Source organism: Mustelus asterias, chromosome 19 (genome assembly GCF_964213995.1).
Source record: "Mustelus asterias chromosome 19, sMusAst1.hap1.1, whole genome shotgun sequence".
NCBI lineage: Eukaryota > Metazoa > Chordata > Chondrichthyes > Carcharhiniformes > Triakidae > Mustelus > Mustelus asterias.
This window is the reverse complement of record NC_135819.1, coordinates 40,003,855-40,021,039: the sequence shown is the minus strand read 5'-3', so window position 1 is coordinate 40,021,039 and position 17,185 is coordinate 40,003,855. Positions and strand designations below refer to the sequence as shown.

Here is a 17,185-nt window from a genome sequence, read left to right as displayed (position 1 = left end):
CATGGGTTAAGGGTGAAAGGAGAAAAGTTTAAAGGGAATATTAGGGAGGGGTTCTTCACGCAGAGAGTGGTGGGAGTGTGGAATGAGCTGCCGGATAAAGTGTTAAAATGCTGTCCACTTTTAACATTTAAGAAAAACTTGGACGGGTTCATGGATGAGAGGGGTGTGGAGGGATATGGTCCAAGTGCAGGTCAGTGGGACTAGGCAAAAAATGGTTTGGCACAGACAAGAAGGGCCAAAAGGCCTGTTTCTGAGCTGTAATTTTCTATGGTTCTATGGTTCTATGCTAATTCAGTCCATTAAATGTTTTGGAAAGGTTTCTTACCAGCTGTGCACATTCACTGAACAGGCCACTTTTTATGATGTCACATGAATTTTCGACTAACGCTTGCTTCAAACTGTTTCCACTACATGGAGAAGGTGTCTAGGGAATGGAAGAAAATCACAACAACTGCTTAACTCTCCCAAACTCTCTTAACTGATTAATTCCCCCCAAAAAATTCTAAGTATTGAATTCACTTAAAAACTGGAGTAATTGGCACTGGTTTTTTAAGCGGGAGTTTTTAAAAAAAATCTCCCACACTCTGTGCACTGCAGAGTGCACTAGCATAAATCGCATTAAAATGCTGGGGGTGGGGCCTATTCCCGTTGGCGAGGCCGGCAGCATAGCGCTCAGCGGGCCACTGCGCATGCGCTAATCTGTCAGCGCCACGATCGGCGTGTGCGCAAGTGGCCCCTTGTCTGCCGGCCTCCTGATTGCTGGCCAGTGCCTCACAACCCCTGCATCGCTGGTCCTCTCACCTCCCCTCCCCGCCGCCCCCCCCCCCCCCCCCCCCCACCCCCTCCACCTCCACCGTGGCTTGATCACTGACTCCCCCAACCATGCCTGGGCCAGCCCTGACCACATCCCCTCCTCCAGGCCTGCCTCGATCTCCTGCACCCCATCCCATCGGCAGTCACAGCACCCCTGCAATGCCAACCAACCCCTCCCCCACCCCCACGCAGTCCCGGGACCCTAGCAGGCTGCCACCCCATCCCTGCCCACCCCGATGGCCAGCCCCGATCACTGGCCTCCCACCCTCCCCCACCGATCACAGCTGCAAAGTGGTGCAGGACCACCCCCACCAATCGCTCCCCCCAGAGGCCCTTCCCCCCATTATATCCCGCCCCCATGGCACTGCTCCCTGTGCATTGGTATTTTGCCCCTTGGGCAGTTCCAGTTCTCAGGCTGGCACTGCCAAGATGCCAATGTCCCGGGGGAACCCCCCAGCACCCGACCTTCTGGAGGGTGCCAATTTTAGCCCTGAATTGCAATGGGGTTGGGCCACCAGCTCAGCACAAGTGGGGGAGCTACTGTAAACCCCGCTGGAGCAAAATATTGCTGGCTGGTGAGGTGGGGGCGGGGGAGGGGGGAGGCTAGCAGGCATGGAGATTTCAGTCTTGGATCCGCTAATGCTATTTAAATTAGTTTAACATGCCCGTTAATATAAATTATTCAGCTCTGCACCAATTTCTGGCACAGCGCTAATAGCGCTGGAAATCTGGTGTTGGCAAATACGTGGAGGCCCAGACATCCAGCGGGGAGCCTGCGAAACAACCCCACTACAGTCTCCCGGCCCACTGCGCTAATAAAGCAGCGTAGCGGAATGCAAGAATCGCCTCCACAGTCTTTGCAAGACAATGTTAACAAGACTAACATAACTCAAGAACTTACCTGGTAGGCATCTGCACACAGATGTTTCACCATCCATGAATTCCCAAAGTCAACAGGTTCAATCTCAAGTTGATTGCCACTGCCCAGTAAATCATTATTTCTATTCCCATCAAAGTTGCCACACAATCCACAGACTTTACCCTATATCGCAGAGACATGGGGGGTGCAGGGGTGGAATTTGAAAAATGTTAATTGTAGGTTAAATTTACTTTAGTAAAACTTCCTTTAGCATAAATACTTCAGCTGAAACAGTACATACATATTTCTCCTATCTCTTTCGTTGTTGTATTTCATAGTGTTAAGATGACAATTCATTTTTAATTCCTAAATAGTATTTGGTGAAGCTTCTTGTTTACAAGAAACATCAAAACGTAAAGACAATGCCAGCTCAAGAGTTATTTGAAAAGAGGATAAAATGGTATTAGTCAGATAGGAACAGGATTAAAATAATTTAACATTTCATAGCTTTTGCAGATAACTTCTTCAGAACCACCAGATTTAATGAGCTGAAGCTACAAGAGTTGCAAAATAATGAATTGCAATCATAGGATCCCTACTGTGCAGAAGAGACCATTCTGCCCATCAAGTCTGCACCATCTCTCTGAAAGAGTATCTTACCCAGGGCCTCTCCCCTACCCTTTCCTTGTAACCCCATATATTTACCATAAGACCATAAGATAGAGGAGCAGAATTAGGCCATTCTGCCCATCGAGTCTGCTTCGCCATTCAATCATGGCTGATATGATTCTCACCCCCATTATCCTGCCTTCATCCATGGCTAATCCAAATAACCTATACATTTTGGGACATTAAGTGGCGATTTAGCATGTCCAATCCACCGGACCTGCCCATCTTTGTGCCGTGGGAGGAATCTGGAACACCCAGAGGAAACCCACGCAGACACAGGAAGAATGTACAAACTCAACACAGTTACGAAAGAATTGAACTTGGGTCCCTGAAGCTGTGAGGTAGCAGTGCTAACCACTGTGCCACCCCTAATTTATTCTTGCTCATATCATCTTACTTTTCACTCCATTACACAGAATTACAATTTTTAAAATTCATTTACAGGATGTGGGCATCACTGGCTAGGCTATCATTTGTTGCCCAACCCTAAGTACCCTTTAGAAGGTGGTGGTGAGCTATCTTCTTGAACTGTTGCAGTCCCCGAGGTGTAGGTATAGCTACACCCACAGTGCTGTTAGGGAGCGTGTTCCAGGATTTTGACCCCATAAAAGTGAAGGAACAGTAATATTTTTCAAAGTCAGGATGGTAAGTGACTTGGAAGAGAATTTCCAAGTGGTGGTCCCGTTATCTGCCGCCCTTGTCCTTCTAGAAGGGAGCAGTAGTGTCTGCCCTACCAAACAATTTCATAACCTATAAGACCTCTGTCAGTTCATCTCTTAATCTTCTATTTTCTCGTGACAGGAATGGACTTTCGATGTACCTACATCCACAAAAATGTATTTGGAATTTGGAAAAGAAAGAAGGCAGAAAGGATTAGAGGAAGAAAAGATTCATAGAATCACACAATCCCTGCAGTGCAGGAGGAGGCCATTTGGCCCATCAAGCCTGCACCCACAACAATCCCCGTAATCCCATGTATTTACTCTGCTGAACCCCTAACACTAAGGAGCAACCCAGAATGGCCAACCAACCTAACCCGCATATCTTTGGAGTGTGGGGGGAAACTAGTGCACTCGGAGGAAACCCACGCAGACATGGAGAGAAAGTGCAAATTCCACACAGTCACCCGAGGCCGGAATTGAACCCAGGTCCCTGACGCTGTGAGGCAGCAATGCTAACCACTGTGCCGCCATGCCACCCATAATACGGATTGAGAATAAGGATGGGAGGGAGAGAGGAAGAAAGAAATTTTTAAAAATCAACTCACCCTGTACTGGCCCTCAAGTTGAACAGAAATCCGAGTGGCTTTGTCCCACAGTATAGAAATCTTTTTACCCAATACAATTATGTAGTAAAGACCAGATGTGAATATTTGAATGTCTCCTTCATTCTTAATGGGCTTTGTGATGGTGACCTGACCAAAGAAGCACAAGTTAAAACCAAATATGAAAAAGTGACATTTTGAAATGTGTTAAAAAGTCACTTTTTAACAAATGCACAAATATTGATTTACTCCACGACTCCCAAGAGCTGGCATAGATCAAATCGATATGGACAAACATTCCTAACTGGTATTCCCATTACATACCTCTTTTCCAAGTAGTTCCAACTCTCCTCCATCATAGAGCACCGTGATGTCTTTAGAACATTCTTCTCCAGGCAAGCCACAGCCAGTATGTTCCACTAATATGCGAAACGTTCCTTCAATTCCATTACAACTATCCTAAAAAAAATATTCAAAAAGTGATGAAGAAAGCAAATAAGACAACAACATGTATATAAGCATGCTTCCATGGGGCTTCCACACGTATGGAGTGTTGAGCTGATAAAGGTTCTTTAGTCAGGAACAGGATTCAAGGATTAGGTGGCACAGTTAAGGGGATTATAGGAAAACAGGAAATTTAGCTAGTCTTTCTTTACATAAGGGATTGATTTAAATAAGAAATTACCAGCAGGATTGTGGAATAATACCCATGGGACGGTTAATGCCTGTTGGGGAAGGCATACACAGGTATTCGCTTTGGAATCATATAAAGAATCTATTCTAATAACATGAAAGCAAAATAGTGTGGATGCTGGAATCTGAAACACAAACAGAAAATGCTAGAAAATCTCAGCAGGTTTGAAGAGAATACAGCCGACATTTAGAATCAGGATGATCCTTAATCAGAGCTCAAGACAAGGAGAATAGGACAAGATTTATACTGTGAGGGTGGGGGCTAGGGGTTGGGGTGGCTGTAACTGATAGGAATGACATAGATGATAAGCCAAATGATAATGATAAAGGTAGGAATGGTGTTAAGAACATCCATTAAGAGATCAGAATGTGTAAATGGCAGAACAAAGGCACAGAGCATAGCAAAGAACAAAAGAACAAAGAACAGTACAGCACAGGAAACAGGCCCTTCGGCCCTCCAAGCCTGTGCCGCTCCTTGGTCCAACTAGACCAATCGTTTGTATCCCTCCATTCCCAGGCTGCTCATGTGACTATCCAGGTAAGTCTTAAACGATGTCAGTGTGCCTGCCTCCACCACCCTACTTGGCAGCGCATTCCAGGCCCCCACCACCCTCTGTGTAAAAAACATCCCTCTAATATCTGAGTTATACTTCGCCCCTCTCACCTTGAGCCCGTGACCCCTCGTGAACGTCACTTCTGATCTGGGAAAAAGCTTCCCACCGTTCACCCTATCTATCCCCTTCATAATCTTGTACACCTCTATTAGATCTCCCCTCATTCTCCGTCTTTCCAGAGAGAACAAACCCAGTTTACCCAATCTCTCCTCATAGCTAAGACCCTCCATACCAGGCAACATCCTGGTAAACCTTCTCTGCCCTCTCTCTAACGCCTCCACGTCCTTCTGGTAGTCCGGCGACCAGAACTGGACGCAGTACTCCAAATGTGGCCTAACCAGCGTTCTATACAGCTGCATCATCAGACTCCAGCTTTTATACACTATACCCCGTCCTATAAAGGCAAGCATACCATATGCCTTCTTCACCACCTTCTCCACCTGTGTTGCCACCTTCAAGCAATGTGACAGATGGTCCTAGTGGGGTGGGGGGGGGTGAAACAAGATGGAAAACAAGATTTTAGAAGTGAAAAAATAAAAATAAGACTATAAAGTAATAAAAATGGATGAATAAGATGAAAAGAAGAAATGAAATAAAATAAATGGAAATGGGAGAAGGTGGAGGAGAGAGTTCACACTCTGCATTTGTTGAACTCAATGTCCGTAAAGTGCCCAATTGGAAGATGAGGTGGTGTTCCTCCAGTTTATGTTGGATTTCACTGGAACATTGCAACAGGCCAAGGATGGACATGTGAACAGGAGAGCAGGATGGTATGTTGAAATGGCAAGCAACAAGAAGGTCTGGGTGTTGCTTGTGGTCGGACCAACGGTGTTCTGCAGTGCGGTCACCCAGTCTGTGTTTGGTCTCTCCGATGTAGAGTAGACCACGTTGGGAGCAGATTAAAGGAAGTGCATGTGAAGCGATGTTTCACCTGAAAGGAGTGTTTAGGCCCTGGGATGGTGGGCAGGGAAGAGGTAAAGAAGCAAGTGTTGCAACTTCTACGACTACATAGGAAGGTGCCATTACCAGTGAATGAGGTGTTAGTGGATGGAGGAGTGGACTAGGGGCAACAGTCCCTGTGGAATGCTGACAGGGGGAGAGAGGGGAAGATGTGTTGAGTAGCGGCATCATGCTGGAGTTGGTGGAAATGGCGGAGGCTGATCCTTTGAATGTGGGGGCTGGTGAGGTGAAAAATGAGGATGAGGGGGACCCTATCCTGGTTTAGGGAGGGAGAGGAGGGGGGAGAGAGCAGTGGCCTGGGAGATGAGTCGGACACGGTTGAGAGTCCTGTCAACCACAATGGGTGGAAAACGTGATTAAGGAAGAAGAAAGACATATCAGCAGCACCATTTGGAAAGTGTTCATCATCAGAACACATGAGGCGGAGTCGAAGGAACTGAGAGAATGGGATGGAATCCTTACAGATGTGGAGTGTGAAAAGCTGTAGTCAAGATAGCCATGGGAGTCGGTGGTCTTGTAATGGATACTGGTGGGCAGTCGATCACCAGAAATGGAGACAGAGTTGTCAAGGAAGGAAAGAGAATAAGAACCTACTGGGTAGTTGGGATAGGCTCAGTATGAGATCACTTTAACTCAGTCATTCTCTCCACAGATGCTTACTGCCTCACCTGCTGAGTATTTCCAGCATTTTCTGCTCTTACTAATGATTAAACACACCAATGCTTTCTCCGGCCCAGAACATTACTGTGCCACTCTGTTATAAGCTTAGTTACTTACTTTACAAAGGGAAGGACGTACAATAAACTGTGCAAAGGTACTCTGCCAGTGCAGTCTCAACTGCCAGGTGTAAATGTTGGGAAATCCCCATAATTCGCTCTCCATTGTGAAATGATGCAAAAAAACCCACAAAAAGGGAGGGAATTCTTACCTGAACCAGGACATACTGACATTTGCCTGGGAATGTATATTTCAGACCATCAAAAGTGATGTAGTGGGCCTCACCAATTCCAAGGCAGGTGCCATCACAGACCCTGTCAGTGCAGTACCACTTGCGATTGAGGCATTTACTGCAAAATAAAACAGCAACGAAATTAGCTGCTAACTTCACTGAGCAATGTCAGCCATTCAGTCCAGAATAAACAGTCTGCACTCAACTTAGAGGCTGGAACAAAAGGTCAGTCAGTAACGATGTTCCTATCTCCCCAGTCAGATATCACTGAAGTTAGCTGTTATGTTCCCCCACCACTCAAGTTATATCGAGTAATTCAACACTTGCCAAAGGCAAGTCATAAGAGTCATACAGCGGAAAAGGCCCTTCGGCCGGTTGAGTCTGCATCCACAATAACTACCATTAAAGGCACGCTAATCCCACTTTCCTGCTCTTGTCCCATTATCCTTCAACGTTACACTATTTCAAGTGCTCATCTAAATATATTTTCAAGGTTGTAAGATTTCCAGCCTCCATTATCTTCCGAGGCAGTGCATTCTAGATTCCCACCACTCTGAGTGGGAAATCTTTTCTCAAAACCCTCCTGAATTGTCTGCCGCTTACCCTAAAACTATACCCCCTTGTGATTGACCCCTCAACCAAGAGGAACAGCTGCTTCCTATTCACTTGATGCCACGACTGATTAAAGCAAGTGTCCCATATGCGGCACGGTAGCACAGTGGTTAGCACTGCTGCTTCACAGCTCCAGGGTCCCGGGTTCGATTCCCGGCTCGGGTCACTGTCTGTGTGGAGTTTGCACATTCTCCTCGTGTCTGCGTGGGTTTCCTCTGGGTGCTCCGGTTTCCTCCCACAGTCCAAAGATGTGTGGGTTAGGTTGATTGGCCAGGTTAAAAAATTGCCCCTTAGAGTCCTGGGATGTGTAGGTTAGAGGGATTAGTGGGTAAAATATGTGGGGGTAGGGCCTGGGTGGGATTGTGGTCGGTGCAGACTCGATGGGCCGAATGGCCTCCTTCTGCACTGTAGGGTTTCTATGATTTCTATGATATGCCTTAACTATCCTATTCACCTGCTCTGCCACCTTCTGGGATTTTGTGAATAAAGATCCATCTGTATCTCTGAGCTTCCTAGTGTCCTGCCATTCATTAAGTACTCCCTTGTCTTGTTACTTCTTCCAAAGTGCACTCCTTAGCACAAGAAATTATGGGAATAGCATTTCCCAAGAGTGATTTCATAAAATCTGCCAGGTGGGATTTTATTTTCTTGGCAAAGAATACAAGACTTCGAATGAAGATTTTTCCAATGTCCTGTTTCTCTCTTGGGCTATGTGGTTGAAATAATCAACTCCTCACATTCACTACTTTGGAGAAAATGTTTTTGAGCTCATTTTTATTTTCTCGCTACTGGAAGAACAAACACGACATCATGAGCAGCGCTCCAGACTTTACAAAGCCTCCCAATTTAAAACAATCTCCACTGGATTGACACCACAGTCAATGAGTCGTGTTGATGCCTGGCATTATAGTATCATTACAGTATTAATCCATTGATGAAAATGTAGGCAAATGTCTCCATTAAAATGGCAGAGACACGGGCAGGATCCTCCCAAAAAAAATAACAGTGTGAAAATGGGAATGTTACACGCTGGTCTTTTGGGTAAACCCAGCACTGCAATCTTCCGACACTCTGTCAGTTTTTCTGACAGCTGGAAGCTCTGTGCCAGCGGGAGGCAGACAAGGAGCTTAAGTACATTGGTGAAGCTGGCTTCAGAATGCTCGGGTGCCATTGCACAGGCTGCCCTGATCTGCTGCTGAACCAGGAGACCTCCCGCTTCATCACCATCCCACCGCACCCCCCCCACCCCCCCCACCCCCACCCCACTCACCCCCCCCCCACCCCACTCCCCCCCCACCCCACTCCCCCCCCCCACCCCACTCCTCCCCCCCCCCCCCACCCCACTCCTCCCCCCCCCCCCCCTGCCCCCCCGCATCATTGGCGGCATTGCTACCCTCCTATACCAAAATGGGTCGTCGGCATGAGTCCCCTGCAGACCACCCCCCCCCCAACATGCTCTCCACCACCCCCGTCACAACCCCTTCCATGGCCCACCCATGCATGCTTTGCAGAGTTCCCCCCCTATTGTGCATATACCCATCCCGGTCATACCCCCACCCTCACTCAGGCCACGCACCCACCTAGACCCCACCCTCTTGGCATTGCCTCAGCACACTTATGGTGCCCAACCGGACACTGCCAATGTGCCAAGTGGGCTCTGCTGGGATGCCAAGTGGGCTCTGCCAGATGGGCACTGCCTGGCCATGCCTCTGACCACCATGGGTTTTTAATGGCCTCCAATCCCTCTGGCATGGCCATGGCGCCTAGTCTGTGCTATTGCAGAGCAGTAGTGATTTTCGCTGGTGTGATGTCTCACTGGTGAAGGGGTGAAGCGTCTGGGAGGGTGGAAGCAGCCACAAACCATAAGACATAGGAGCAGAATTAGGCCACTCGGCCCATCGAGTCTGCTCCGCCATTCAATCATAGCTGATATTTTTCTCATCCCCATTCTCCTGCCTTTTCCGCATAACCCCGATCCTCTTATTAATCAAGAATATATCTATCTCTGTCTTAAAGACACGGAATGACGCCAATGCGGACTTGCTAATGGTATGTAAATGGAGTCAATCCTATGCTCATAAAGTTTGTGCCTTTCCCGGGTGCGAAGCCATTCTGGACTTTTGGTCTCACACGCTATCCGTCCGGCTTGCCAGGCTCATCAGCCAGCGCAGCAAGCCAATAAGATTGCGCTCAAGATTTGAAAACAAGTTTATGAAATGTTTGTGTTCTGACAGACACCCAAAGGTGATTCCCAGGTTCATATCCTGTCAAGATATGAGGCATTGCTATTTGACAACAAAAGTCTGGTCACAGCCAAGTAAAAGCAGCCAGTGGCTTCTCAGTCAGTGGGAGGTAATACACATTGAAACGTGCTTACAGCACAGATTAAATAACAGAAAGCAACTGGTGTGAGGGAAGTGAATGGTGCTGCGAGCTGGCTCTGTGGAGACAGGAATTAATCCAACAGACGACTCCTTCGATGGAGTTAACCTTTCAGAGAGGTTTGCGCAATAATTGCATGAATGTGATCAGTTCAGTTGCGATGATGACGCAAACTATAGGACGTGTCTATTTATTGTCAATTTGAGGTTAGCTAAGTATCTAATGAAACAACATGCTACTTTGCTGCTGCCTCTTGTTTGTACATTGCATTTGTGCCAACTTGCTAAATAAAGTTCAGTACCTGGTCTGCCCACTTCGCCATTGTAATGCAATGGGGTGGAAATCTCAGAATGAACCCTCGAAATGTCACAAAGGAGCCTCATTGATTTAGAAAACACGATGACAGCCAATGTGCACGAGACAGAGGCACGCCTTCTCCTTCACTACTGTTTGCATTAGTTCTCTGCCATATTGTTTCAGTGTATTAATGCTGCATGTTTTCCTACAAAGAAATAGAACATTCTGCATGCAGATGTGTGCATTTGTGATTCCCCTCAGTTCGAACATTGTCCAACTTAATAACCTCGCACTTCTGAATGCATGCTCTGGGTGTAGAGAGCTGTATCCATCAGGAACGGCACTGAAAGTAAGGCCTTAATTTTAACTCAGTCCTCAAGGGAGGAAGCAGGCAGAGAAACAGTTAGAATGAAGGTAGTCACTGACCTTCTCAGAACCCAGTAAGAAGTCTAACAACACCAGGTTAAAGTCCAACAGGTTTATTTGGTAGCAAAAGCCACTCAGAAGTTGCAGCTTCCAGCTGTGACCCAGTGTTCACCTGAGGCTTCTTGCTGTGTCCCAATGTTAACCTGAAGCTTCCAGTTGTGTCCCAATGTTAACCTGAAGCTTCCAGCTGTGTCCCAATGTTAACCTGAGCAGGCGAGTATGACACTAACCGGGAAGCAGCATGGGCCTTCTTTAAATTAGAAAATTGGGTCCCAATGATGTAATCGGGACCCGACTATAATATTAGTTGGAGATCTGAGTGGAGAAGCAATGATGGATCTCTCAGCAGGTCAGGCCTGTTGGGAAATGGGTCGTTGGTCAGAAGAGGCCTATTAGGGTAAGCAATTACGTTTAATTTTAGGTTTCTTTGTGGGCTATGAGAAGCTGCCAAACTTCCCTTACTTTGCTGGGAAATCTAATCCTGCTGCCCTGAGTGCATTCAGGTCCCCCATATACCTGGTTAAGAGACCAGACCAGGGGACACAGAAGACACATCTGTTCCTGATGTGTGTGCCAGTGTTCCAACTGGCCATCAAGGCTAAGATTTATCATCCAATATTAACCCAAGAATGCTTCCAATAGGATAATATAAGACCAAGACCCTCCCGAGGTGTTAGAATCATAGAATCCCTTCAGTGCAGAAAGAGGCCATTTGGCCCATCGAGCCTGCACTGACTCTCCAAAAGAACATTCCACCCAGGCCCTCCCCTCTGCCCTATCCCCATAACCTTGTGTATTTACCATGGCCAATCCACCTCACCCACAAATCTTTTGGGCACTAAGGGGCAATCAGGGCAGCATTGTGGCACAGTGGTTAGCACTGCTGCCTCACAGAATCAGGGATCCGGGTTCGATTCCCAGCTGTGTGGAGTCTGAACTTGCTCTCCGTATCTGCGTGGGTTTCCTCCAGCTGCTCCGGTTTCCTCCCACAGTCTGAAGGACATGCTGATTAGGTGCATTGACCATGCTAAATTCTCCCTCAGTGTACCCGAACAGGTGCCGGAGTGTGGCAACCAGGGGATTGTCACAGTAATTTCATTACAGTCTGAATATAAACCTACTTGTGACGCCAATAAATAAACATTAAACAGTAATATAAATATGCACAGAAAAACAAAGTTGTGCATCCAACTATTTTCTGATACTAAATTTGCAATGAATTTTGGCTAGTTCCAAATGATCTGTTTTAATGACAGTGATTGAAATGACATTACCAGGTATTGCAGTCCTGCTTGATAGATTCTCCAGGGGCATATTCCTTGCCATTGTGTAGACACGGACACATTTCTGGAGAAATGCATGTGTTCTCTTGTTGTACCTAAAGCACAGATCACAAGTATATATTAAGAGGTCAATATGTTACAATGTAAGCAATGGCAACATGCTGTGGCGGTCAGCTGACCCTGTAAAAATAGGAAGCAGATGGGGATTGGGGGAAGCATTTGTGGCTCAGGGCATGGCCCAAGTGGCTGTGTAACAAGGTTCCTTTATTAAACTTTTACTTTGGATTTACTTTGTGAAGTTGGTTTCTGTTTATTATTGCTTGCTACTGGAGGATTAACAGGAGACAGTGCCATATTTCATTATATGTTCCGAGTTCTCACCTCCCCAGGAGGACACATACACCCTGATGTGCACTTTGAGCTCACGCAGTCCAAGTCATAGTTCTGACACGTCTGCATGCATTCGATGCCTTCTGCTGTAGGATTATCTTCTGGGCAAATGAATCTTCTCATTGGTGGGCTGCAACTTATTTCTCGTTTGGCTGAAAGAAAGGAGTTTGGCGTTCAGTATCAGTTGGGTGCATTTAGTAATGAACCTGTGATAATATCTGTCATCTCAGTAAGACAAATTGGACAGAATTTCTGCTGTGTGGATTGTTATGGATGAAAAACCACGATGGGTTATTAGTGAGGGTATGAAATTTATTTTTTGTAGGAACACTACTAGGGATTGAGGACAAGCTTGGTTAGCTAATACATTGCCAATTCATCTCAAAAACCTTGATTTGAAAAGCCCATGTGATTTATTGAAAATTGCAAAGAATTGACACTAAAATTTGTATTTGTTCATTGGATATGTGCATTTCTGGCAATGTTAGCACTGATTACCCATCCCAAATTCCCCTTGAGATGATGGTGAAGATCAGCCGTCTTGAGCCATGGCAGTCCTCGCGGTGCAAGTACACATATCATGCTATTACAGTGTTTGAGGATTTTACCCAGCAAAGGATGAGCAGTATAGTTCCAAATCAGGATGTGGTGTGACTTGGAGGGTGCTGATTGTATAGTAACTGAGTATTTAATTATGTTCAGGTCCTGGGCATAAATTGGTGATTCACTTGTGCCTCTATATATAACAGCAGATTGAAAGTGTGATTATTGAGTTAGGAAGTACCTGTTTGTACTGTATGTGCCTGTAAATAAAAGCTTGTAAGTGTGTAAAGATTAGGCTTCAGTTCTATCCTTCCCTGCCTGAGTATCTTGAATAGAAGAAAGGGCTCCTTGCAGGTGATGGTGTTCCCATATGTCTGATGCTCCTGTGTTCTGGGTGCTAGAGGTCACTGATTTGTAAGGTGTTGATTCTTGCAGCGCATCTTGCACATGGTACACACTGCAGCTATGATAGAGGGAGTGGACTTTTAAGGTGGTGGGAGAGATGCCAATCATATAGGTTGCTTTGCCCTGGATGATGTTGAATTGTTTCAGTGTTGTTGGAGCTGCACTCATCCAGGCAAGTGGACAGGTTTTCCTTGCACTCCTGAATTGTGCATTTTAGATGGTGGACAGGCTTTGGGGAGTCAAGACTCACTGAAAGGATTTCCAACACCTGACCCGCTGTAGGAACCACAGTATTTAAATGGTCCAGTTAAATTCCTGGTTAATGGTGACCTTCAGGATGTTGATGGTGAAGGATTCGATCGATGATGGTGATGCTGTTGAACATCATGGGGAGGCCATTAGATTGCTAGGGATGTTCACTGGCTGGCACTTGTGTGTTGCAGTCACTTACCACTTTCATCCCAGGCCTCAATATATTTAAATAGAATCATAGAATCCCTACAGTACAGAAGGAGGCCATTTGGCCCATTGAATCTATACTGACCACAGTCCCACTCAGACCCTATTCCCATAACCCTCATTTATTCTGCTAATCCCCCTGACATTAGGGTCAAGCAAGCTAACCCACACATCTTTGGACTTTGGATATTTTTGCTATCTTTGGATTGCATTTTATGACATTAATTGTGTCTTTCATGACCTAAGAATATAAAAAATTTACAGAAAATCCCTACACTTTTGAAAGCAGGTATTTTTGTAATGTAAAGAACAAGTGGTCTCACAGAACGGGAGGACATTTTTTCCCTTGACTGTGCAGATAAAATGCATTATTGAAGCTTACTATGCATTGTCTGGGAATGCTTGGTGTTGATACAAGTTGACAAAGATATGAATGCATTCCATTCTCCACCACAGACACCCCAAGATCACAAAAGTATCTAATACAAAAACATATGGTATCGTTTGGAAAACTCTTATAAAGTCCTCATCGTTCCCTGTAGCGACTGCATGTGATGAAGCACCTGCACAATTTGACTGAATAAAACATAGGGGCAGACAAAAATAAATCTAAATTCGCTGTCATCTCCGATGCACCCGAGTTCTCGGTCTCCCCGACTTTATTTGCATGCATTTAAATTGAATTAATGAACTGCCCGCCCAACTTCATCAGCACTTCCCCATTTACCACCGAGTTTGCCGATCCGGAACCGCGCCGCAATGGACCTGCTAAATAAAAGTCTGAATCGGGCGCTCCAGCTTCTGAAGAGCGCGGTCAGTGTTTCCAACGGCTCCCTGACTCAGATCGGTGGTGGGGGGGAAGGGAGGGGGGGGGGGTGGAGGGAGGTGGGTCAGATCATTCTCTGGTTGGAGGAGGGGAGTGAGGTCAGATCGTTGTCTGGTTGGGGGGGGCGAGGAGGAGGAGACGGGTCAGATGTATCTCTGGCGGGGGGAGAGGGCCGATCGTTATCTGGTGGGGAGGAAGGAGGAGGCGGGTCAGATGTTCCTCGGGAGGGGAGGGGGAGTGAGGCCAGACCATTCTCTGGGGGGGGGGCGGGTGGGGAATGAGGCAAGTTCATTGTCGGGGGGGGGCAGGGGGAGTGAGCCTGATCATTGTATGGGGGGGGCGACTGAGGCCAGACCATTCGCTGGGGGGGGGCAGTGAGGCCAGATCATTGTCTGGCGGGGGGGGGGGGGGGGGGTGAATGAGCCAGATCATTGTATGGGGTGGGGGGGGGGGGGTGAGTGAGGCCAGACCATTCTCTTGGCGGGGAGGGGGGGGGGAGGAGTGAGGCCAGCTCATTGTCTGGGGGAGGGGGGAGTAAGCCAGATCATTGTATGGGGAGGGGGTGAATGAGGCTAGACCATTCTCTTTGTGGGGGGGGGGCAGATGGATCTCTGGTGGGGGGGGGCAGATGGATCTCTGGTGGGGAGGGGGCAGGGGCAAGGGGGCCGCTGCCACTTTGCGGGCAATCGGTGGGGAGGGGAGGGCGCAGGGGTGGCAATCAGTCTGGGTAGCGGGCGGGGGTGGATAAGGGGGACAGTGTTGTGTGTGGGTAGTGGGGGGGTGGATAAGGGGGACAGTGATGTGTGTGGGTAGCAGGAGGGGTGGATAAGGGGGACAGTGATGTGTGTGGGTAGTGGGGGGGTGGATAAGGGGGACAGTGATGTGTGTGGGTAGTGGGGGGGTGGATAAGGGGGACAGTGATGTGTGTGGGTAGTGGGGGGGGCGGATAAGGGGGACAATGATGTGTGTGGGAAGTGGGGGGGTGGATAAGGGGGACAGTGATGTGTGTGGGTAGTGGGGAGGGGTGGATAAGGGGGACAGCGATGTGTGTGGGTAGTGGGGGGGTGGATAAGGGGGACAGTGATGTGTGTGGGTAGTAGGGGGGGTGGATAAGGGGGACAGTGATGTGTGTGGGTAGTAGGGGGGGTGGATAAGGGGGACAGTGATGTGTGTGGGGGCCATCGCTCCCGCTTTTCGCTCCCGGGCCGCTTTCTCCGCTTTCTGCGGCCCGGGAGCGATCTGACACGGGCGCGCTTTTTCAAATTTTCTTCCAACTGCGCATGCGCAGTTCTGAGCTCTGATCATTTCGGCCACGCTAAGCCCCGCCCACAGCGCGAATGGGACTGGAGATGGCTGAGTGCGTATGGGGGCGCCTGAAAGCAGATTTCTAAGTCGGATCTGCATTACGCCCAGATTCAGCACTTAGAATGAAAATGGTAAAATCAGGCCCATAGTTACAAAACCAGGTGTAGCTCCCAGGGACAGTCAGAAGAAACATTGCCTTAGGTTCAGAAAACAGGGTTCATTTTTAAAAATTCATTCATAGGACATGGGCATCGCTGGTTGGCCAGTGTTTATTGTCCACCCCTGGTTGCTTTTGCAATTCATGCATTAGGACACCCAGTTCCCTCTACATCTCAGAGCATCTCTCACCATTTACATAGAAACATAGAAAACTACAGCACAAAACAGGCCCTTCGGCCCCACAAGTTGTGCCAAACATATCCCTACCTTTTAGCCCTACCTATAAACCTCCATCCTATTAAGTCCCATGTACTCATCCAGGAGTCTCTTAAAAGACCCTATTGAGTTTGCCTCCACCACCACAGACGGCAGCCGATTCCACTCGCCCACCACCCTCTGTGTGGAAAACTTACCCCTAACAGCTCCCCTGTACCTACACCCCAGCACCTTAAACCTGTGTCCTCTCGTAGCAGCCATTTCCACCCTGGGAAAAAGCCTCTGAGAGTCCACCCGATCTATGCCTCTCAACATCTTATATACCTCTATTAGGTCTCCTCTCATCCTATGTCTCTCCAAGGAGAAAAGACCGAGCTCCCTCAGCCTATCCTCATAAGGCATGCCACTCAATCCAGGCAACATCCTTGTAAATCGCCTCTGCACCCTTTCAATCTTTTGCACATCCTTCCTGTAATGAGGCCACCAGAACTGAGCACAGTACTCCAAGTGGGGTCTGACGAGGGTCTTATATAGCTAATACACTAATTTACCTAATACACTTCATTATTCTTCCTGCCAAAATGGACAATTGCACATTTTCCCACATTATACTGCGTTTGCCAGACCTTTGCCCACTCACTTAGCCATTTACTTTCCTACCTATCTTTGTGTCATCATCAAATTTAGCAACCATACCTTTGGTCCTTTCATACATCTTTGATAAGATGTGTAAAAAGTTGCGGCCCCAGCCTCCCTGTGACACACCACTTGTTATTGTTATGTCTAGTCGAAGCCATACGTGAATGGATTTCTTAGTAATTTGGTTTGGGGATGATTTAAACATGCTGATGGGTTGCCATGCATGCCAGGCAACCGACCAATCAGAAAAGCGCTGGCAAAATTAAAACTCTGTGCCAATAAGGAAAACCAACTTTTTGGGTTCTGGACTGTAACTCCTCCCCACTCCCTCCCAACTACCCCTGTACTGCACTACCCCCACATGCCCTCATCCCCACTCCTTCCACCCAATACTTTTGTCTTTTGAATCCTTGCATTCTCAC

General features: G+C 47.4%; 1 protein-coding gene across 1 annotated transcript in view; it reads right to left on the bottom strand.

Annotated features, from left to right (window-relative positions):
- Positions 1-17,185, bottom strand: part of vwf (von Willebrand factor) — a 146,311-nt gene that overhangs the window by 91,054 nt on the left and 38,072 nt on the right. Inside the window, exons 18-24 of the mRNA XM_078235380.1 lie at positions 12,203-12,363; positions 11,813-11,916; positions 6,801-6,939; positions 3,930-4,064; positions 3,609-3,755; positions 1,715-1,855; positions 326-424 (exon numbers count right to left, since the gene is read on the bottom strand). Of these exons, the coding sequence (XP_078091506.1) occupies positions 326-424; positions 1,715-1,855; positions 3,609-3,755; positions 3,930-4,064; positions 6,801-6,939; positions 11,813-11,916; positions 12,203-12,363 (926 nt within the window). The remainder of the gene's footprint in view (positions 1-325; positions 425-1,714; positions 1,856-3,608; positions 3,756-3,929; positions 4,065-6,800; positions 6,940-11,812; positions 11,917-12,202; positions 12,364-17,185) is intronic.